At 42.0% G+C, this 22,320-nt stretch overlaps 1 protein-coding gene across 1 annotated transcript; it reads left to right on the top strand.

Annotated features, from left to right (window-relative positions):
- Window positions 1-17,229: 17,229 nt before the first annotated feature.
- RGS2 (regulator of G protein signaling 2) lies at window positions 17,230-20,253 on the top strand. Its single transcript, XM_037404580.1, has 5 exons — window positions 17,230-17,311; window positions 17,553-17,651; window positions 17,751-17,812; window positions 18,675-18,841; window positions 19,277-20,253. The coding sequence occupies exons 1-5, from the start codon at window positions 17,244-17,246 to the stop codon at window positions 19,469-19,471; spliced, it is 591 nt and encodes a 196-aa protein (XP_037260477.1). The 5' UTR covers window positions 17,230-17,243; the 3' UTR covers window positions 19,472-20,253.
- Window positions 20,254-22,320: the final 2,067 nt, after the last annotated feature.

Raw genomic sequence — 22,320 nt, 5'->3', positions numbered from 1 at the left:
CCCAACTCGATCTATTAACTAAAATGCAGTGTAAGTCATCACCAACACCTGCCACTGTTGCAGTTTTGCTGGCCAGCAGTCATCCATTTAAAAAGTACTGTCAGCCTTCCTTTACTGAGCCCTCTCCTTAACTGTAGCTTAAGGCTGACAGCCTTTCTTTGAACAACTGTATAGGCTGCACTGCACTGGGATTCCTGCCACAGTATTTCTCATGTGTTGCTTTGTTTTTGAGAGAGAGTTTGTTATCTTAAAAAAGGTCAATAAATAGGACAAATAAATTGGAAAGTACAGGCATTTTTAAAACCTGGTCATCTCACAAGTACTCTAAACTGTGTCAAGTATATTTTGTTAGTGCACATAATGTAGAAAGAAAAAAGAGTATTTTATGTCACGTGTATCCTTGGTGAAATCTGCTGATCAGAAGCAGGGAAAGACTGGTGTGTTCCCCTTGTAAAGGAAAGAATAACTTGCTTCTCCAGTGTCCATCAATTCAGGGTTCAAAGAAAATGTTTCACAGCAAGGAAAAAACCAGATATATTTTTTAAAAAATATCTTGCTTCGTCTAGCTGCTGTGCTGGAGTTTGGTTTTGGTTTGGTTATTTTCCTTTTTTTTTTTTTTTTATAATTACAGAGTCCCAAGGAAAACAAAGGGAAAAGGCATGATTCAAGATGCAGATTAAACATTGTGCCATGGGACCAGGTCCAATCTTTCAACCCAACCTTGTTTTCATCATAGTTACAGCACACCCTTCTAAAAACTGGCTTCATTCTTATTTTACCAATTATCACTAAAAAGGAGAAGTCATTTGATCCACAAAATACCTGTTTTCCCTCCTAAATTTCTATCCCTCAGAGAATCCTTCTGTTGGTGTCCTGAAGTCCAGGCACAGGATTTGCAAAGCAGTAAGCAATGCATTCCTTAGGGTATAATGCCATGCAGCCAAGGCAGTGTAACCGACGAAACAACACTGACAGGAGGGTTATCCTGCACCCTCTTCCCATCATTTCCCTCGTGTCAGATATAGTGACTGGGCAGGTGAAAAAAGCACTACAGTAACCATCTGAATTGCACCCAGAAGTTGTATGAGGGCTAGACCCAGAGCAGGATGAAACAGGGAGCCCACTCCCTGCAGAAACAAATCACCATTAGATGTGTTTAGCTGTAAGGTGAAACCACCTCACTCCATATCCCTTTTAAGGATGTACAAGTGGTAGGGCTGAGGGACAGCCTGCCTCTGCCAGCAGGAACATCTGGGAGTTACAGAGACTGAAATGGCTCATGTTTAAAGTCACTAATGGTTCTTCCATCTCATAACATAAACACTGTTCTGTAAACATATTTTTTCTCTTTTGCAAGAATTAATTGTCTAGCAATTGCCCCATTTTTCTTCTTCCTTCCTTATTAGTACAGTAGTTTTCATATAGAAAAGACAAAGATGAATACAGACTTCCCAAGACCAGGGTAAATTAGGCCTAATGCTGTGATAAACAAATGTAAGTGACTTCTCTGTTTCTCCTTGAGGTAACATCCTGTCTCAACTTCCAGAAAGGACAAGTCCATGGCTGACATTTCTTCCTGGGATATGACTTGTTGAGCTTAACGTTTTTCTTGCCTCGTATGTTGCAAAGTCTTGACATCTGTGCCACAAAGATATAAATTACCAAGCACAAAATAAATCTCTCTGATGGAAGACTTGTACATCTTGGAGCCAAAAAAAGGTATAAATATTGTAACTGAAGTAAAGGACTGTTGTCTGATGAGGAGGAACACACAGTTTTTTGTTCCTGGTCTGTCATTCCAGCTATACTCACAGTTGCAAAGCCAGTAAAATAGTTAGCTAAAGTGAAATTTTTGATTGAGGAGCTACCAAAATATTACAAAATCATCCAAACTTTTACCATGCCTTTAGGCAGGCACAATCCTATGAATTTTTAAGGGAGTGCTTGATCACAAATGAGTTGCTGGAAGAGAAGAACAGACTTCCAACAACTTGGCAAAGAGAAAACTTAGCAGTCTTTTGCAAGGTGCCTTGCCATTTGTACCACTAAATGTCTCCATTTACCATGCTGTAGCCTGCTTCCCACTTGCAGCTCTTGAGACGTCAGCCCTGAGGTTCTGTGTCAGTGCTTTTTCCTCAGATGGCTACTGAGACCTCCCCTTCCCTTTCCTGCCTCTCTCCCCAAAGGTAAGATGCATCATTAGATCTGATGTATGCCAAAAGCTATGAAACCCACTCATAAAATGTTGTGTGTATGAACCTTTCTCAGCACCCTTTGTGCCACAAGTCCCATTTCATAAACAAACTAAAGGTGAAGCTTAGCACATGCCATTAAATATTATTTCACTGCTAGAGAGAGGAATAGCCCAGTGTCAGCTGAAAAGAATTCAGAAAAACACTGAAGATCGCTCCTGATTTAAAAATCAGCAATCAGGAACCTGTTGAAGTGAAGTTTTGGGTTTTTTCCTGCGTAAAAAAAAATTGCATCTGGTGTCTTTTCTCAAAGGGCTCCTCTTGCCTTTAGGGTCTTTGTGTATTAATGGAGCTGCCTCAAGAACTTCCTATCCGACCTGTAAAATATTTCAAACATATGAAAAAGTATCATCTGGAATGGTAGACTTGGATAGCCAACACAGCTGACAGGGCTGTAAGAACAGATGCATGCCCCCAGGGTGGGAGAGCTCAACTAGCCAGGTGCCAAGACCAGGCAGGAGGCACTGCAAATCCAGCTGAGGAAGAGGCAAAGAGCTCGCTCTCCTCTCCACCGGCTGCCTGGCTGCCTGCCAAAGAGCCTGCCAAAGTGGGACAACAGGCTGGATGGAGCACAAATGAGTCTCATTGAGGCTACATATTCTGGAAAAATGCTTTCATTTGGAAGAATCAGCATTTTCTACCAGAAAACCAGTCAGCTGGAACATCTCAAACAGCTCCACTATGCAGTTTAGTCATTCATGTTTTTCTACCCATCTTCCAGCTAATTAGCTACAGCTAAGGCAACACATGGAGATTTGCTACCTCTGCAGGTAGCATCTCTTTATGAGGTATGCGCAAACCACCAAAAGCAGGTTGTCAACAGCCACTGGGTACTGTTTGTAATCATCTCTTGTCGCTTATTAAACACAGTCTCCTAATCCAGCCATTAGATATGGTTTGATTTCTTGTAAAAGATTAACTTATTTTTCTCACCTCTTTTATTTCAAACTGATAAACATTTTACAAGCAACAGAATACCAGATAATTTTGCTTATCTGATTTTATCTATACCTCATCTTCTAAACATACTTTGAGCCAGGGTAAAATTAGAAAGAGATGTTCTAAGCCCTTGGCACTTAAAATCTCTACTTTGGCTCAGCTGACAGCACTAACTGGATGTGATTATTTATATAGCTGTGTAAATGTTCACGGTACTATTTAACCAAATAAAGTATAGACCCTGAGTCTAGCAAAATCCTGTGTGTGTACAAGGTCCTTACTTGTAGGCTTCTCAGGGGTAAATGCTTTAAATCCTAATGGTGTGGTGGCCTGAGTAATTAATAACACTTATAAGGACGTATGAAATGCTACAGTGGGTCCGAGCGATGCCTCATCTAGATCAGAGGTCTCCAGTGGTGGCTGAAGTAGCTAAGTAGGGAAAGCACAAGAAACCAAATCTTGGTTGCTCCATTCCCCACACAGTTGCTCAACATTAACAAATGTGACATTAGGGATGTTAGAGGATTCTCATCCTTTTCAGCATCTCTTTGTGGATCTGTTGTTTATGAATTTGTTTAATGCCTTTTGGAACCCAGTGACTGCCCCATCTCCACAGCCTCTTGTGGAAGCAAGTTCCAGATATTCACTACCTGCTGGCTAAAGACATGCTTGCTTCTATTCTGTTCTAACTGGTCTCCTACTGCTTTTATCAAGTGATTCCCTAGTTCTAGTTTCACCCCTTGGATCATTGTCATTTCCTTTCTTTGCACTGTTTCCTTGCCCCTGCTAGACAAGCCCCAAACCACTGTCCTTTAGTATCCATTTACAGATTTATTGATGATGAACATCTCAGCTTACTCCCAGCAAGAACTAACAGCATGTGCCGTAAGGTCCCATGCATCCAGAAACAAAATAACATGGATGGCTTATGGTCACTGCGTTTCTCAAATGGCTCTGAACATGACATTCCAAAAAGGACAACAATTAAGCATCAAACAGTAACTGCTTAGTAATGGTTTTGTCTTACATCTTGTGTACTTGCAACATTTCTTGAGAGCATCCAAATTTAACTACTGACTAAAACCTGGTTAGGAAAAATGGATAAAGAAATCAGGAACAAAATTAGTGTTTCAGCATTTCACAAAATGTGTGCCTAGAAAATGGAGGATGTCTTCTGCAGCCATGAAAATGGTATTGTAGGAACTAGCAGAAAAGTTCCGTTTATCCAGGAGCTGATGAAAAATCAACCTGGCAATGACTGAGCAAAAGGTGACTGTGGCAAAGTAAACAATGCAAATGGATGCCTCTGCCTAGAGTCAGAAAAAGAACTGTTGGAGCTCTCAGTCTCTCTCTCTCTAAAATTATCCTAAATCCCAAAGAGCACAAAATGCTGCTATCACACTCTGAGAGCATTCCAGTCCAAATCGAGCTTGGCTGCAGATGAGGATAATTTCATGTGCATTGAGTCTGCTTCTTGAAAAGTTTGGTTTAAAAATGTATCTATTTAAAACCAGCAATTGAATTAAGCAGGAAGCTCAATGTATTACATCGATGGCTGAAAATATTCAAAGATTACATGTATCTTAAGGAAAAGAAGTCCCTGAGCATGTAAATTCTTGTTAATTAATGACAGACATGAGACAAAACACGGAAACTAACCACTGCTCCTCTAAAAGATGATAGCCTAATCATGCAAAAGACAGTGCAGCTGCACGATTTGGTGCCCAGATGCCTAGGATTTAAAAACCTTGTGGTACCAACTAAACTAAGCTAAAAATCTCATCACATCCCTTCACAGCAAGTTTAGCCTTCCACATACATTTTCTTCTGCACTGGTCTGACTGGTTTTAAAACATCATGTTTCTCAAATGCAACCCAGAATAAAGATTCTTGCTTTTGAGTCAATCACTACTCTCTCTGAAGGCAGTGACTAACAGCAGGGCAAAATAAAGGCTAATAGAGAAACTTTTGAGATTGCAAACCCTAAAAATCCTCTGTTACTGTAAAAATAACAGGATGCTTTCCAGGTAACAATTTCTCCTAGACTTCTGCAAACAAATAAGTAGAAATCTGACCAAACCCTCTTCTGTATCCTCCAGGAGAGGCTAGGTTCCCGACAGAGCTTTTTAGCTCAGAGTCTGCAAAGCAGAATGTTTTATAGTCATTTTGTTCCAAGAAGAGTATCTGCTGGCATTTATGTTATCCAATTTATTTTGCTAAATAGTATATGGTTTGTTAACGTAGTTAAGACTCAATTACTATTTAATCTTACTGATCCCGTCCTCGGACCAGGCTTTCAGCTATATACAGCTTATGTAGAGCAAAGCAGGTGAGGATAAATGTTAGCCATGTTGCAGGTTAGAGCAGCCAATATAGACTGCCACAAATTTTCAGGATGCTTCATACTTCCCCATTTCCTCTAGCATATGTTCTGGCACAAACTAGGGAAACACTAGGGAAAACTAGAAGCTGCCCACAGGCAGCTTCCTTACCTAGGAGAACTCACAGGGCTGAAAAATTGTTGTAAACATACTACATGATACCACCTGATCAGGTCAGTACAGACTGGGGAAAACATTCCCAGTTTCTTGTTTCTTTATCCTTTGGGTAAATATTTATAAATCTGCTCTTAAACTTGAGCAACTATAAATGGCAATGCCGTGCTTCTTTTAAAAGCTTAAAACATAGGATTAGTATTGCTATTTCACTGAGGATTTTAGAAAATAATTACAATCACAGCAGCACTGAATACACAGTTCTCAGAGTAGAACAAAACCACAAAAAGTAAAATAATAAAAATAAAAATATATAGAAAGGGAAACCTTCAGCCTTATTATTCAGAGGGTTGAAAGTAACCCTCTGCCAGAGTCATTTTAAAGGGCCTGCTGAGCCCGAGGTTTCCATATATAGGAAGAAGGAAGCCACAGACACATTTTTCTGTAAAAGAAGAAGAGTAAGTGCATGGCCCTGGTGCCCACCTGTCTGGAAATGAGAGAGGGTCCGAAGGGAGCTCCCACCCTTGCAGGGCTGGGGCTGCCCAGCTCTGCCCTCGGGTCAGCCTGGGGGTGTCTCAACCTGTGCAGGGGTGAGAGCCAGCTGCAACCAGGGAGAGATCTGGAGTGAGTGCCATTGCGGGCCAAGTCATTGGCTGGTGTAAATCAGCATAGCTACGTGAGAAATTGGCACTGTGCTGTTTCACACAAAATGTGATCTCGTGTTGAATGTTGTTCCAGGAGCAGATAAGTAGCAATCAGCACAGACGCAGAATGGCAAATGCTAGCGTCTCACCCCTCGATAAAATCTCTTCGCTTTGTGGGTATAGATGTCTTTGAATACACATTTGCAGTAAGTGAATATGTAGTTTTTTGATCACGCCAGGGGAAATGGAGGCTCATAGAGAACAAGGAACAACCTGTCCGCTTCTAAAGGCTACTTTACTCAAAGGCGGTCCAGCCAGACTTCCAGTCCCTTCACCTGTGCTACCAGCTGGGTGGGTGTCTGCCAGATCTAGCAGGAAAGCCACACTGCCATGCCTGCACGAGGCTGGGCTCCAGCTGAGAAATGCAGGGTTTGGGACTAGAGCCACCACAGTAACACAGCTCCATCGCCAAGACAGCCAGCCCAAACGCCACGCAGACCCACTGTGTGTCTGACTGCCCCTGTTCAAGCAGACTTCCCCTATCTAGTTCCTCCAGTTCAGAAAGGACTCACTGTAATAATGTCATGGTTGATTATTAAGCCAGAAACTTAAAAAGCAAGCAGACAGGCAAGCAAAACGAAGTCTTAGTAGATTTGCTTCCATGAGGGATGAAAAAATTGGGGATGGAGTTTAATAAAGAGCTGTTGTTTTCTCAGCTGTAATTATAAATGAAAATAAAGTCCATCAGAAGATAAAATGAGCTGGCTGGTGATGTCATTATAAATGTAAATGCAAACTGGCAAGGAGAACAAAAGTATCTCAGTTGGTTTGAGTTGTAACAGAATAACCTTTTGTTTCAATTCCACAAATTTGCTAGCTTTAATACATGCAAATTAAATAATATGGGGCAGACAGAAGATTTAGTAAAAAATATTCAAAGTAGCTGGCCTGATGATGCATACAGAGTAGTTGCCTGGCACCTCCCAAAAAAAAACTACAGCAGAGGAAACCATCACATCCTTCTTTACTCTCCATTTACTTGCAAACTACCCATATAGAGACTGTCAGTGCAAAAATATCCTGTTGTTTCAAGAGGCTTTTCATGTGTTGATTCTGTGCCCAGTTCCAAATGTGCATCCTTTCTATATTAAATATGTAAGAAAGTTACAATCAAGGTGAATTCCATACGTAAAGGGAAATCAGGAAAACCAGATATAATGAACATATTTATTAAAATTTTCAAGCCTTGACATTGCAGGCCATTAATAAAGTCAGCTAGGGAAAGTAATAGTAGTGACTGAAACTATATTCTTACCACTTACCAGCAACAACAGAAGTATGGTACTAAGAAATTGGTGCCAAACGCTATGTCAACATCAGTCGTTAATGACAGTAAGATATAAAGGAGTTACATATTAAACACAATGATAACAAAGTTAATATTCAATTTACACAGTGTTTTCTGCACATATACACTCTTCCCCCCCTCCCCCCCCCCCCATATTTTGAAACATACATTTAAAAGTAATCAAGAGGTTACTGCTCTGATTACAAATACATTTACATTCATTTCTGAGAGCTGGCACTAAAACATGCAGCACATTATGAAACAGGGAGATTAAGCAGGTTCATCTGTGTTCCACTTGCTGTTTTCCCCCTTCAAACAATCAAATAAATACGTGTTGTTTTCCCTATGCATATCAAGACATCACCCTTACATTTGCGGCTCACACTCCCCCTTCAGCTGAAGTTAGTAGCAAGGTACACGAATCCCCTAACCACATCGTTAGTTTGCTGATGTCCAGCAGAAGAGGATTGGCCAATTGTTCAGGCAGAAATTCCTTTGTGCATTACAACACGCTCACTATAGCCTTGACAGGAGCCCCCTACCATTGCAGCAACAGCCACAAAGCCGGGGAACAAGCAGTCACTGGCAGCACTGAAGGTCCTCTCTGCTGTTCAGTTCCATCAGTGCTCCAGTCTTGGAGCAGTTACAAAAGTTGTGGCATTGCAAACTCAAGTATCTCTTGTCATTTTTTTCATTGTCTAATCTTCTTCCTCATCAGAGTAAACACAAGTTTGCCTTGAACAAACTCAGGGCTACTTCTGAATGACTTACAGAAAGAATGAGAAAACAGCGGTCGTTTGATCTAAGTGTCTTCAAACGGACCTGTGAGTAAACAACACTAGAAAACCCACCTCTGTCCAAATTAGACACTGAAGTCCCAGGAGTTTTTACCGGTTGTTCTTTCTTTCACAACTTAATGTGCTTGTAAAATTGCTTTAGTTTAGATTTAGACATATATGATATTTAAAATATGAAACCTCTTGTTAGAACTAACAGCTCCTGTTACTCCTAAAGCACACTGTATTCCTCAGAGGCTTGTCTGCAGATGTGAAATTCATCTCTCTTAACTGCTTACTGTATACAGATTAGAATATTTGTATGAAATAATGAAAATACACTACGCAAAGGAAGACTAATTCCATAATACCTGGAAGAAATTGTCCTCACTTCTCCTGTAGCCAAAGCAAGCAGAAGCTAATTAATACAGTGGGCATTAGTTATTCAGTGGATATTGGAATAGGACATAGCAGAGAGTATTTTCCTTGAGATAATTTTTGTTCTTCTTTCCATTCCTCCTTGTAATTTACCTAGGATTCCTGGTATGTTCAGGTATATCCCAGAGAGTTGATCTAAGCCATCTTGTCCCCTGATTTCTTTCTAAGTTCCAGACTTGCCAGGAATGTTGTCTCAGTCTTCAAATAACAGTTTTTGTTGGAAAGCTACCAAAACCCAGACTTATTGAAAACAAAGAGATTTAGTAAACAACTTGATATAAAAAAACCCCAAACAATCCACAGCAACTAAACACCAGTTTTATGTTCACTGTAAAATAAGTTCCCCATTCTAGAACTTGAACTGCAGCTTACATGTCACACCTCAGAGAAATGTGCATCAGAAAAAGTACTGAAGGATCCCATTTCGAAGTGTACTTTTAGAAACTGCCACACAGTCGGTTTCATTTTTGAAAGAGTTTGGTGTTGAGAAAAGCTTACTGAAAGGATCTGGTAAAATCACAACTAACATCACAGAATGTACACCTCATCTGCAGTAGCTCTTCATCTCCGAAGAGAAGCTGCCAGCCGGGAGAGAAATGCCAATCTGCCAGGTCACCCCCGAGGAAAGCGATGGAAGCATCACAGCCGGGCTCAGGCAACATTTGGCCACTCGGTTGCAACTGGGGAGACCCGTTCTGGGTCTGCCTCCCTTCCCCTCTAGATGCATGCTGGAAGATTGCTTTCTTTCCAGGACTTCGTTACTGTCTTTCATCCTAGCTTGCAGATAGTAAAGGTCAGAATTTATGGTGTCTTTTGAGGTTCCAAATGAGCTGGCCAACATCTTTGGGAGGCTCCACTGCTTGGCAGCCTTGCTAGATCTCTACTGAACTTGCAGATACAAGGCTGTTTACAGGTATATTCAGCTCTCCTCTTTGACACCTCTGACTAATCTACACCATCCTTTAAGAACTGGCAAGACTTCCTTTGTTGATTTTAAATTTTCTTTTTTGATATATTTTAGTATTTATGGTCAGTGAAGAAACGTTAAATTGTTGTTGATTCTTTTGCTAATGAAGCATCATTTCTCAGTGATGCTTCAGGCAATCCTTGAGAAGCATCTTCTTGCAACCAGAAAAATACTGCAAACATTCATGTAGAGGTCTCATCACAGCTGCTAACTGAAGCCTGAGACACAGTGTGGAACCAACAGAGCTTTCCAAAACATAATCAATGAGTCATATGCGGCCTCTTAGACTTCTAAGTACAACCCATGGTAATGTGCATTCTTGCACTGCCACTTCCTAGAGCTGTAAACATTCCAGAAAATATTTATTTGATGCAAAATTACCTGTCACTGTTTCTGCCATGGAGTTTTGCCCGTTTAACATACACTCAAATAATACAAGAAGTGATGTTATCACATGTTTTAGAAGTTTAGACTGTTATTTTCCACATGGAACGATTCACCTAAAGTCAGCTATGAATTGCTTTGTTTTGAAGACCTGTTTGAATGATGAACTAATAGCTGATGAGAAAAACATTCTAGAGGAACAATGTACCTGCCTACAACTAATGTACTTGGAGGACTGAGACATTATTTTGCAACACTTGGCATTAAGGGAATGACTAATCTGCCAAACTACTTGTCTATGTCTCCCCCTCAGGCTACCTGCAAGACAGCCTGCTCCTTCAGTCCAATTCTGGCTATGGTCTTAACTCTTCAGTGTACTCTTTAAGTAGCCAGGAGGGATTTTCCAGAGGTTGATGAAGCCAGATAAATATCACCCTATACTTCATTTCTCTCCCAGCCTTCAGGAGTAGACCAGGGTGCCACTGGATAAATGTGTGGTTACCAGTACTGCACATTGGGAGTGAAGGGAAACCTTCATTCTGGCCATTTCTAACTCCAGAGAGCTTAACTTCATCAATTTTGGGATAGTTTTTGTCAATACGATAAGTAGAAAAGGTATAAGGCTACCCTTACTCAAATGAAATGTCCTCTGACTTTAATAAGCAGGTTTGCTCAGACAGTGCTTTCTGCCCTCTCCATTACCATGCATCCTTTGCCAGATCTGAAAGACATTCATTACCTTTCTGCTTTTCACAGAAAAGCCTGTACTGCAACACTGAAGGTGATAAAAAAGGAAATACCACCTTAAAATAGTTTTAAGAAATGAAAAAATTTCTACTGACAAATTTGATATTTTGCTAGTGTTTTTATTTTCCACTAAGAAAGTCTAATTAAATCTCTGCTAGTTCCACCTAGCATGGAGATCAGGTTGTTCCAAGAAGTGGTTTTGTTTCAGTTTTCTGCCAATTATAAAATAGGAAAGACCAACATTGTATCTCCATTTCAAAAGAAATGCTTATTTTCAAAAATCTGAACTTTTAGGTCATGCAGATCTCTTATGCACCTCTCTAATCTTCAGCTCTCTCACTGTTGTGCTCCTGACAGTATTCACCTGTAGGAGTTGTAAAAGGGATTGATTTTGTAAGCCACCGAGACCTTGTAGATCAATATCTGACTAATACCATTTAGGTATTTACAGGGAATTTCATTAACATGGATTAAATAGTCATCAAAAAGGCTGTGTGCTGACTGTGTTGCATGCAGATAATATGATAAAGATGGTGCCCACATCCAGATTTAACAAACATATTTGTTTAATGTCCCTCTGCACACATGATTTAACAAATACGGCCTTGGGGGCAGGGGAAACAAAATAGACTGCAATTTGAACAGAACATGGAGCCAGTGTTCTGCATCACCTAGTTAACCTCAAACAAGATTAATCAGATCTCTTTACCTGAGATGGTGTAACCCAGCTCGTACCTGCTAAGAAAATTTCATTGTTAAAAATACGCTGCTTCTTGCTAAGCTGTTTGCTTTCTGCATTGACAAAAGATGTAAGGAATATGAGAATGTCCTGTCCTTTAAAATGCAGACTGTATTATCGGGTCTCCTTTCAGCTTGTCTTTGCAGAGGAATAAAGCAGATCTTACATGAGCAGGACAGCCAAGCCAGGGTCCTCAGGGAACCCACTGTTCTTACTCCCGCCTGCCATTATTGAGTATCACCCCTTGAAAAACTAGCATTTCCAAATGTCCATGGAATCACAATCAGCTGCTCAATGCCTAAATACACTTTCTTTTTACGGTGTCACTATAACAGAGACGTAAGCATCCACGTAACAGCAGCACTGCAAGTAGACATATAGTTCCAGTTTATCCCCTCTTTGATAAATTTCAGCTCTATTTTTAGAACTTTTGTAAACTAATGTGGGTGTTTATGTAAAACAAGGTGGCTGAGGGCTGGGAATGGCGACTTCTTAGAGAGCTCCATCTAGTTTATATGTTACTCAGATGATTTTGCTGTTCAGTGAAACAAGATCCATTTGTAATGAGACGTATTTTATTTTCTGTTTAGGAAAGACTGAACATTTAATTGGTCCAGTCTTAGTGTTAATGCACGGTAGTGCTAAATTTAGATCCAGAAATGACTTCTTATGATTTGCCTGTTTTCAGCTTTATAACCGGAAAGCAGAATAAGGGGAAGCACAACAGCCAGTCAGGCACAGCCTGCAAGGCTGAACTCAGAGAATGCAACAACTTGACCTCAGCAAGCTTCAAGCAATTAAAAAAAAACCAGAAAAACAAACCACCACAACCCAAAAATAAAAACCACCCACCCACACTACATGCCATTGAAATTGTAAAAGGGACCAGAAAGACAGAATGCAAGGAACAGAAACAGAATCAGACTAAGGGTTTGAGTAAACATCTTCACTTATACAAAAAACGCCAGAAAGAGGGGCAGTTACAGTACTCATCTAGAAAATAGTGCCTTGCCATACATACCATGCATGACTGCTATTATCTAACAATGCATAGCGCAGCAGCATATCACTTCCACCCATCTTCCGCTGGGCATCTCTGTGCTCTTTTGTACAAATACTTGTCAGTCCCCTGTGCCTCAGTGAAAACACAGCCTAAAAGAGAGGTAAGAAGAGAGGCTCAGTTGATGCTATTATAAGCAGCACAGTGGTCTTCCTCGCCAATCTCCTGTTCCGATGCTTACATGAACTATCTCACAGACACAGCACCAGGACTGTACAGCTCTAAATTTAAAGAGAACACTGTAAAAATACAGGAAAGTGCACCTGTGCCATTTGCAATTTGTAATGCAAAACAGAAGGAGATAGCTCAACACCTTATTCCTTCTTTTGGATATGATTTTTCAGCTAAAGACACCAAGTGTTCAGTAAGGCATCCCTCAAATAACTCTAAGGCATGGTTTGAACTACCATGCAAAAGCATATTCTCCCCTCTTGACTTTATGAAACTCAGCTATAAAGTCTCTAGACCATTTTTCTTATGTTCTTTCCCATCATCGAAGCCTTCCCTATAAAAAGAAGAAAAAAGGACTGGTATTTCAGAAAATGCAGACATGGGTTTAAGCATTATGCAGTGAGAACAGCTACTCACTGGGGATTTGGAAAAGATCAGCATAGCTATTGCAACATAATGTAACTGAGATGGAAAAAACCTCATCTTCCATCCTGGATGTTTATTGCATATATTACTGTCCTTTGTACATCCAGACATCACTGATGCTCATAGGGATCGTATAAGCACAAAAAGAACAGAACATTCTCAAGAAAGCCTCTGCAAAGAGAAGTGTGATCTCCAGGGTGAGAGCTTGTGTCATTATATGTCTGACATCAGATTTCACTGCAGGTGATAGTGAAATTCTCACTGACTTCAATAGCAAAGTTTGGGCTAGAGACTCCCCCCTCCATCACTTTCCATTGGCCTTGCTCCTTAGCAATGAGATTAGTGTTACAGAAATAGACTGAAGCTTCAAGCGGCACATAAAGGAAAAGATTTGGTGCTGTTTGTGTTTGTCCTCAGCTAGCAAGAGCTTCACTGTTTGGAAACAGCGGAGGTCAGCATACACAGAGACAAATCTGGAGTGCTGCTCTGTACGCTGGATCGAGTCACACAGGCAGGGTCGCACGCCCCTCGGCCCTATTCCTGACGAGAGGCATCACGAGAGGGAGGCACTTACTTTTCAGCAGCATTGTGCACTGTGCTACGCTAACACACCTGAACCTGTGCTGCAATTGCAATCCAGGGCTTTTCCGGAAAGTGGTGATACCTAATTTTCCTGAATTTTTTCAAAATACTGTTGCAAAAGACAGTGTGGGACAGGGCTGAGATTCCCAGTCTCACTTTGCCAGGTTAGTGTATGGCACCATTGGTGTGAAACCAGACCTGTCTCCAGAAAGGCAGGTTACCAACCTGAGCCATTTTGCCATCCTTGCTTTGAAAAACTAGAAATTGGTAAAACAAAGTAATACTTAGGTTCGGTGTATCTAAAACTACTCAGTGAGCCCAAATGCTCTGGCAGGCAGTGCCTGGCGGAGGGCTGCACACATGGCTCCAGGGGCAGGTGGCTCAAGGGGAGTCAGCCCCCTCCTCCCAGAAGCATCCCCCCTGCCATCTGGGGCCTGGTGACATTGTTTGAGGTCAGATGCGCTTTTTTTGTTGTTTTGTAAGCATAAATGGAAAATACCTTTTATCATGCAGATGTGCAATTGACCTCCTGGCAAAGGTTAGCATCCTAGCCCAAAAACACACTGCACAGCATGATGAATTGAGAAAGTATTTCATAAAGTTTCTCTTTTACTGGAAAAACAGTGATATCCAAGTTCTTAAAGTATAACAAAATTTTAACCTAAAAATATACCTTTAAGGCAGCCAATAAAATTCAGTTTTAATCTGACTAGTTTTTAAACCAAATGTTACAGTAAGTGTGTTTTATAAGGCCATCTAACCTCACTATTCCATATTCAGCTTACTTTTTAACCTGGAACACTATTTTTTCCACTGTTTAAAGATATTACAAATCTTATAGCTACCTTCCTTAACTGGCACTTCCATTTTTATGGGTATCTGAAGGAAGCAATTAAAAAGTTTTAAATAAAAAGTATCAGACAAATAGATGATTCATGCTGCAATTTTCCATATGCTAACTACAGCCAACTTTACAGCTTGGCAGATTCTGGGAATATCCTAGCTCTACCCTTACAAATCTCCTTCAGAACCATCAAGAAAACATTCTGTCAGGCTTCAAACATCTGCAGGATCTCTGGTGTGCTACAGGTAAGCCCCCAAAATATAAATGCTGGAACAAACCATACTGTAGTTTTAGGGCACATTTCCCCGCAATCAACTTTGAGAGTCAGGTGGGAGAAACTTGAAACCAGCATAAGAAACAGGGAGATATCCTACAAGTCGGGTGGAAGGTGAGGACGTACTGTTCCTCTTGCAGACCATTTGGTCCTTTACAGAGGCTCTGCTTTGGATAACGCCTGGGGCTGGGTTTCAACCTGTTGTTTGAAGGCAAGGCAGCCTGCCCCCCGCCCCCCCCCCCCCCCAGCCAGGAGGCTGCATGCTGCGAGTTTCGCACGTGCAGAGAGTGTTCCCGTCCTTGTGCGTGCTACAGGCTGTTCAGCAGCTCCTGGCAGGCTCCTGCCCAAATCATTCCCAGCTGCACAGCTCGGCTGACCCTGGCACTCAAAGCGAGTGACGATGGAAGTGCCTGGAAGCGATTCAGCACAGCTCCATCCATCATGCAGGCACTGCCTGCCCTGGGCTTTGCTTTGGCAAGTTCCCCCCTGCAAAGTTTCTGGAACTGATGTTTTACAGCATTTAGAGCCTTACCTCTGTTAGCGTTTCCACATTTACCCCCTCCTACGGTAAAACCCTCGTAATAATTTCCCATTAAAAAGCATGCGTATTGCATATACAAGACTAAGAGCTACCTGTTGCAAAAATCATTTAAAGCAATTTGGTAAAATTTAGAGGATAGAACTTTATCTTCCTATCAGACCATCAACATATGCTGCAAAGGGCTTACAACAGGCAGCACTGAAAATCACCCTTGTTTAAATGCTTGCACAAATGAAATAGCATTAATTTTCATCATACATCTCATTGAAAGCAAAATGCCTTTGCACATCTTTGCGCACATTGGGCAAGCAGAGAGGTTGTAAGACTGTAAGACTAAGGCGATTACCTAAAAGGATCAGACAATTGATGCTACGTGATTGCATTGAAGTCAGCCAGTGTTTTGGGAATCAGTCTCTCTGAACGCTGCTTTCTATAGCAGAAAAATACATTCTGTAGGGTACTGTGGAAAGGAAGACATACGCACGGGAAAGAGAGAAAAGCATGGTATGTTAAAGAGAAACTCATGTGATTCCTAAATCCAAATTCTTAGGACCTGATACCCTTCAGCTGGACACTGCAGATAAGGACCACATGGCCTTTTCCACAAGCTGAAGGGTGGAGCAAAAAACATTGCAGTTTCAGCTTCATGTACTGAGAGTCATTTACACAATTCACTGGTAGGTGGCAACACTATACAGAGATGAAACACACGTGCAGACAGCGTATTAAAGTGATGAACAGCCTGGGTTAGCAGACAAGTGGACACCAAAAATACCGTATACTCGAACTGACCGTTACTTCATTTTTTGAAGAAACGTGGCTAAGACCTTCCTTATGCTTTTTTAGCATGCTGGCCACACTCAAAAGTCTGTATTTCCTTTAAAAAAAGACAAATCTGCAGAAACGCAGGGTACATTTCTGATGGACAGAACAGAAGGGACAGTCACCCCCCTTGGCTGTGCCACAGGGGCGGCTGCTTCTCCCCAGGGTGTCCGTGCCACTGGGTAAAACCTTTCCAAGAGGGTGCTAGTGAGGGCAAGTTAAGAAGGGGGAACAACAACAAAAGAAAAAAAGAGTGGAAGAAAAGGAATAATATAAAAAGAAAAAGGAAGAGGGAAGAAAGGAAAAATAAAGAAAGGAAAAACAAAACGAAAGGAAAAACAAAAAGAAAGGAAAAATGAGAGGGATATTCTTGCCATCGGGTAAAAGCTTTCTAAGAAGGCACTAGCAAGGGCAAGTTGAGAAGGGGGTGAGGGGAATAACAAAACCAAGAAGAAAAAAGGAATGAAAGAAAAGGAAAATAATAAAGAAAAGAAGGTGAAAAAAAGGAAAAAAATAAAGAAAAAAGAATGAAAGAAAAGGAAAAAATAAAAAATGAAGGAAAAAGAAAAAATAAAGAAAAAAGGAGGAGAGAGAGAAAATAAAGGAAAGACAAAGAGGAAGGAAAAACCGAAGGAAGGAAAGACAAAAAGAAAGGAAAAGCGAGCGATGACGCCGGGGGAAGGCGGCACCTGCCCGGCGGGGCGGGGCCGGGCGGGGCGGGGCCGGGCGGGGCGGGGCGGGGCCCGGGCGCTATAAGGCGGGCGGCGGCGGCCGGCGGGGTTGTCGGGCAGCGCATGGAGCGGGGCGGGCGGCGGCGCAGCGAGGCGGAGGAGGCGGAGAAGGGCAGGATGAAGCGGACAATGTGGGTCCCCCGGGGCTGGCCGGGGGGGAGCAGGGGCCGGGCCGCACCTTGGCTAACGCTGGCCGCTGGCTAGCGGGGGGGACCGGGATCCCTGCGCCGGGGCGCTGCGGGTGGCGGCGGGTGCGGAGCTGGCGCAGCAGCGCCGGGGAAGCTGCCGCAGCCTTTGCCAGCGGCGGGGCCGGTGTCTCAAAGCTCTTCGAGTTGGCGCTTTTAACGTGTGTCTTTGTCTCTGTTCTTCCAGAATTAAAGATTGGAAAACAAGACTGAGCTATTTCCTGCAGAACTCCTCCCATTCTAAAATGAAATCAAAGAAAGTGGGGAACCATCGCACTTACTTCAGGTAAGTTGTGTGAGGGAAACTTTTTAAATAACTGGAGTGTTCTACAAAAACAGTAAATCTTGAGCATTGGAGTCTAATGTTCTCCATCTCTTCATGCAGACCTTCCCCTGAAGAAGCCCAGCTGTGGTCAGAAGCCTTTGATGAACTCCTTGCTAACAAATGTAAGTTTGTCTTTGAAAAGTAGCATTTAAGAGCAAAGGGCTGGTGAAGTTTGTATGTAAGAGATTGCTTCTTGCATGCTGGCATTGTATCTTTCTAATCTAAATAGCTTTGATTCTGGTCTTGAAAGTTAAATGCTTTAAATGGTTTAAAGCCAAAATTCATACAGGTGTTCTTTAAAAAAAATTACACATGTTAAAACATGAAGAATACTTCATTGTAGTACATTTTTTTGTAACCCTTCTAGTTAAAATCATGCCTATCCACTTAGCTTTGCCAAATGTGAGAAGAGCATTTGTTCACTGCTCAACCAAGACCAAAATTGAAATGGATTCAAATAACTTGGGAAGGATTCTGCAACACAGAAGTTCAGCGCTGTCTGGGTTTTACTGTAGTTCTGCAAGGAAAAGCACTCAAAAGCAGAGCAGAAAGACTAAGAAATATTACTGTTTGCTCTTTGAACTTGCTTGAGTCATCCTTTCCATTGCAAAAAAATATTCCAAAGGTTTTGTGGCACAGTCAAATATTTACTCCAGTGTAAAGGTTAACACAGGAGAGCACATCTAGAAAGAGGTTTTTTAATATATGTGTGGGCATCACAAAAAGGAACATACTGATTAGAGATGGCTTTCATTTTTGTGCTTACCTAAAAAAAAAATTACTAGCTGGGTGAAGCCTGCCAAGCTGTTACAGCATTCATTTGCATGCATACATATTTGTGGAAATATCCTTTATTGCTATGATATCTCTGAAAGAGCCTGACACAGAACTACAGCAAAATGTTTTGGTAGTAACAGATGTAACCAGTGGTAAATTCAAGATTCTTGAAATAGTTAATTGAGGTGTGTTTTTTCCTTACTGTAGATGGTCTTGCTGCTTTCCGAGCTTTTCTGAAGTCCGAGTTCTGTGAGGAGAATATTGAGTTCTGGCTGGCCTGTGAGGACTTCAAGAAAACCAAGTCACCCCAGAAGCTGACATCAAAGGCAAAAAAAATTTACAATGATTTCATTGAAAAGGAAGCTCCCAAAGAGGTAAAGAAAAACCTGTTTAAGCATTGAGTGCCCTGTTCTAAGTTCTTACAGCTCTTACTTGTTTATCTGAACTCCCTTTAAGATACAGGTGCCAAACTGCGCTGTATCTACCTCGGTATCTGTGTCTGAATGTAACTCTCTCCCTAACTGCCTTTTCACCAAGCTGGAAAATGGCACAACCAGTATTTTGGGGAGTTTCTATCTTAAGTGGGGAAGTCAACAACCGCATTGAACACCTGTAACATATTTGAGTTTAGCACTGAGAGATAAATGGTATCTGAATCATTTGGGGTTTTGTATAAAAATTTCTGTAAAGGAAACTTCATTCATTTGACCCTGAGTAATATGGTCATACCTTTTTTTCACCTCTTCAGAAATTTTGTGATTTATTATACTTCAGTTCTCAGAAGTAAATGTCTTTTTTTATTATTTCAGATAAACATAGACTTCCAAACAAAGAACATGATTGCACAGAATATTCAAGAAGCCACGCATACCTGCTTCAGTGCAGCGCAGAAGAGAGTTTACAGCTTAATGGAGAATAACTCATATCCACGGTTTTTGGAATCTGAGTTCTATCAGCAGCTGTGCAAGAAGGCGCCCATCACCAGAGCAGTCCAGGGGACATGAGCAATGGAGGAGAGCGCAAAGATGCCTCTTGGCTAGTGGGGAAGCAAGCCACAGCTGATGGCAGCATCCTGTCCTAAAAGACTGAGATACCCAGTGCTCAGTATGTTTGCCATGGTGCAAGGACAAATGCTGACTTTGGTGCAATGCTGATGGCAAAGAGTGGTGCTGTTGGAGGGCATTCAGAGGTGGTGGCAGGAGCGTGCCAGCCAGCTGCTGGCAGCGCACTGTGCTGCGAGTGCTGCAGTGAAAGGTAACTGTGCATTAGACCCAACCATACAGTGTAAAAGCCCTTCTGTCCCGGCTGAGGTGGTGATGCAGCAGGTCAGAGCGGAGCTGCCTCCTTGTAAACAGAAGCTGCTCTGCAGTTGTGCACCTTTGGGAACTTGAGTAATTGGTTATGTATGTATTTTTCCTAAACATCAACTGGTGTTGCTCTTGTCAGTCACTTGGTGTGTTCATACCAGTTCAGTAAACTGCCTCTAGTTGCAGAGATGTGTTGGGGTTTCTGAGTGACCTCCAGGCAGTAAGTGCTGCGCAGCGTGAAGTGACAAGGGACAGCTCTGTTCTGCAACTGAAATACACGGGGCTGGATTGTGTCAATGGGGCTGCACAAGGCCAGACTGAGGGCAGAACTTGGCCAAGGCAAGCAGGAGCTGTATAGTATTATATTTATATTTGGATTATGATTGTGTTGAATGCTGCAATAATGTCATAATTCTGTCTTGAGGACAGCAAGCTTCAGTGAAGTCTCTTATGTTTTTTAATAAAATTTTGATACAGAGCTTCTTTTGTTGCTTGTTTTGTACACACAGATATATACTGTCTGGCACTGAACTCTCAAGCATTGGGACTGCGTCCTGGGTGTGATCTTAATAGAGCTAATTTTAAAGCTATTGTTTCTTAATCTACCAGGCAAGTGGTTTTTTTTCTGGATTGTTTTTGTTTTTTTGAACAAACAAATCCTCAGAGCTTGGAAACTTAACAGGGAAATACTTATTCAATCACATGCTCAATCTTAAATATGTCCCCATGGAACAAGTCTCCAAGTGCAAGGTAAGTGTATGGCTAACATGACAGATCAGCAAGAAAGCACCAGTATTGCTGCTGGAAGTCACAGGATGCTATTTGGATACAGGCACTATTCCAAATAGTAGTACATGAGTAGCACAGTTGCTCCTGCTCAAAACCTCCCCTTTGAAAAAGGGTTTAGAAGGGCTTTAGCGTCAGGCTGTAAAACCTCTACAGAGTCAGTAGAAGTAACGTTATTGTAAAAGTATGAGTAGGTGAGTATGTCTTAGAGGGAAGGTTACTAGTTGCCATTATTCTATGTCACTCTTTCTGACAACATCCAAACCCAATACTTCTGAAAAAGATCCCTAGTTTGTTAGTTTTGTGACTTGTCTGAACTCTAGGTCTGCTTATGTCCTGGCTCCACATATTTTTGGCTCCAGTCCTCAGGTTACAGCTTTAATTGCTTAGTTCACATATATCCCCAGTAGTCACTTCTATAGTGGTCTGCTTCTCCAGGCATCAGGAAAATTCTCATCAAAGGATTTTTGACATCAGTTACACATCCAAAAACTGTTCAAAAGCAACTACTTCATGCATGTATATGCATATTGCAGGATATATAGTAGTGTGCATATATACATACACACAACATATATCCATTACGCTGCCTTTACACATGGAAAGAAACAAATTTGATGCAGCCTCTGCTTTGCTTGTAGCCCTGTTCCTGGGGCTGTGAGAGCTAGCCCTCACACAGCAAAGTCTGCTGCTCGGTTAAGTCTGCTTAAAATAAGCACAAGAAAAACTCAGCCCAATAAGTTACTGCAATAGAGAAAGTTTTTTTTTCCAGCCAGGAAAAAGATTTGGGCTGATAATTGCTTTCGTAATCCAACAAAATAATTTGAAGAGCATAAAAATAGCCAGAACTATACCTATTAATGACTCTGAGCCAGGGCAGGAATAATTCCATGAAGCTTCATTGGCTTCAGTGAAGCAGCTTTAATCTGTGCCAATTTGGAATGTGGTAATTAACCACTGCTAATGTCTGGTTTCGGGAAAAGCAACACTTCTAGTTTCAGCAGGTGCCAGAACTACTCATAGAGCAGTATGTAGTTCAGAGGGGAAATTAGGTGGGGCCGTTAGGCAGGGCATCGCTGCCTGAGGGCTGTTCTTGTATATTTTTAAGATCTGAACTGTGAACATTGGTCTTCAGGAAGGCTGTGCAGGCAGTTCCATAGCTTCCACTGAGCGTGGCACAGGGGTAGCCAACCGACCAAGCCATGCTGGCTCCCTGGCACAGCCCCTCTGCAGCGCCTGAGAGCCCTGGCTTTAGGGGTAAGCTTTGCAGCAAAACAGTTTGGTGTATCAACAGGGAAAACAAAAATAAATCTTACTTTTTGTCAAATACAGCTGATCTGTGCACACAACATTCCTTCCAATTGTTGCTTTTCCTATTTTTGATAAAAGCCCTGTTTTCCCAACTCCCAGGGGTAACCACCATTAAAAAGGGTACGACAAGCACGTTGGGGATGCTGCAACCCAAAAGATGGCTACGAACATTTCCTGGAGAAACGCAAACCCACCAATTGCTTTAAGAGATGATGGATCCATGCTGTGGGCAGCCATACCGCTGCAGTTAAAATTGGAACTGTGCTATCAGTTTCCAATGGGAACAAATCATGAACTGCTCGTTCCTCCGCAGCCCGGCCAGCCAGTTGGCCCCTCCACCCCAATCCCACCGGGCAAAACACCGGTCGGGGAACGGCGAAGGGAGGGCGGCAGAGCTGGGGGGGATTCCAGTGAGGGCACTGCTAAGCAGCTGGCCAGAGCACAGTCCT

The sequence above is a fragment of the Falco rusticolus genome, chromosome 11, assembly GCF_015220075.1.
Source record: "Falco rusticolus isolate bFalRus1 chromosome 11, bFalRus1.pri, whole genome shotgun sequence".
In the NCBI taxonomy this organism is placed as follows: Eukaryota; Metazoa; Chordata; class Aves; order Falconiformes; family Falconidae; genus Falco; species Falco rusticolus.
This window is presented reverse-complemented; position numbering and strand designations above follow the sequence as displayed.

Coding starts and splice junctions, on each gene's coding strand:
- RGS2 (XM_037404580.1), top strand. CDS start 17,244: ATGGAGCGGGGCGGGCGGCGGCGCAGCGAGGCGGAGGAGGCGGAGAAG. Junction 17,652..17,750: donor AACCATCGCACTTACTTCAG/GTAAGTTGTGTG, acceptor CTCTTCATGCAG/ACCTTCCCCTGAAGAAGCCC. Junction 17,813..18,674: donor TGAACTCCTTGCTAACAAAT/GTAAGTTTGTCT, acceptor TCCTTACTGTAG/ATGGTCTTGCTGCTTTCCGA.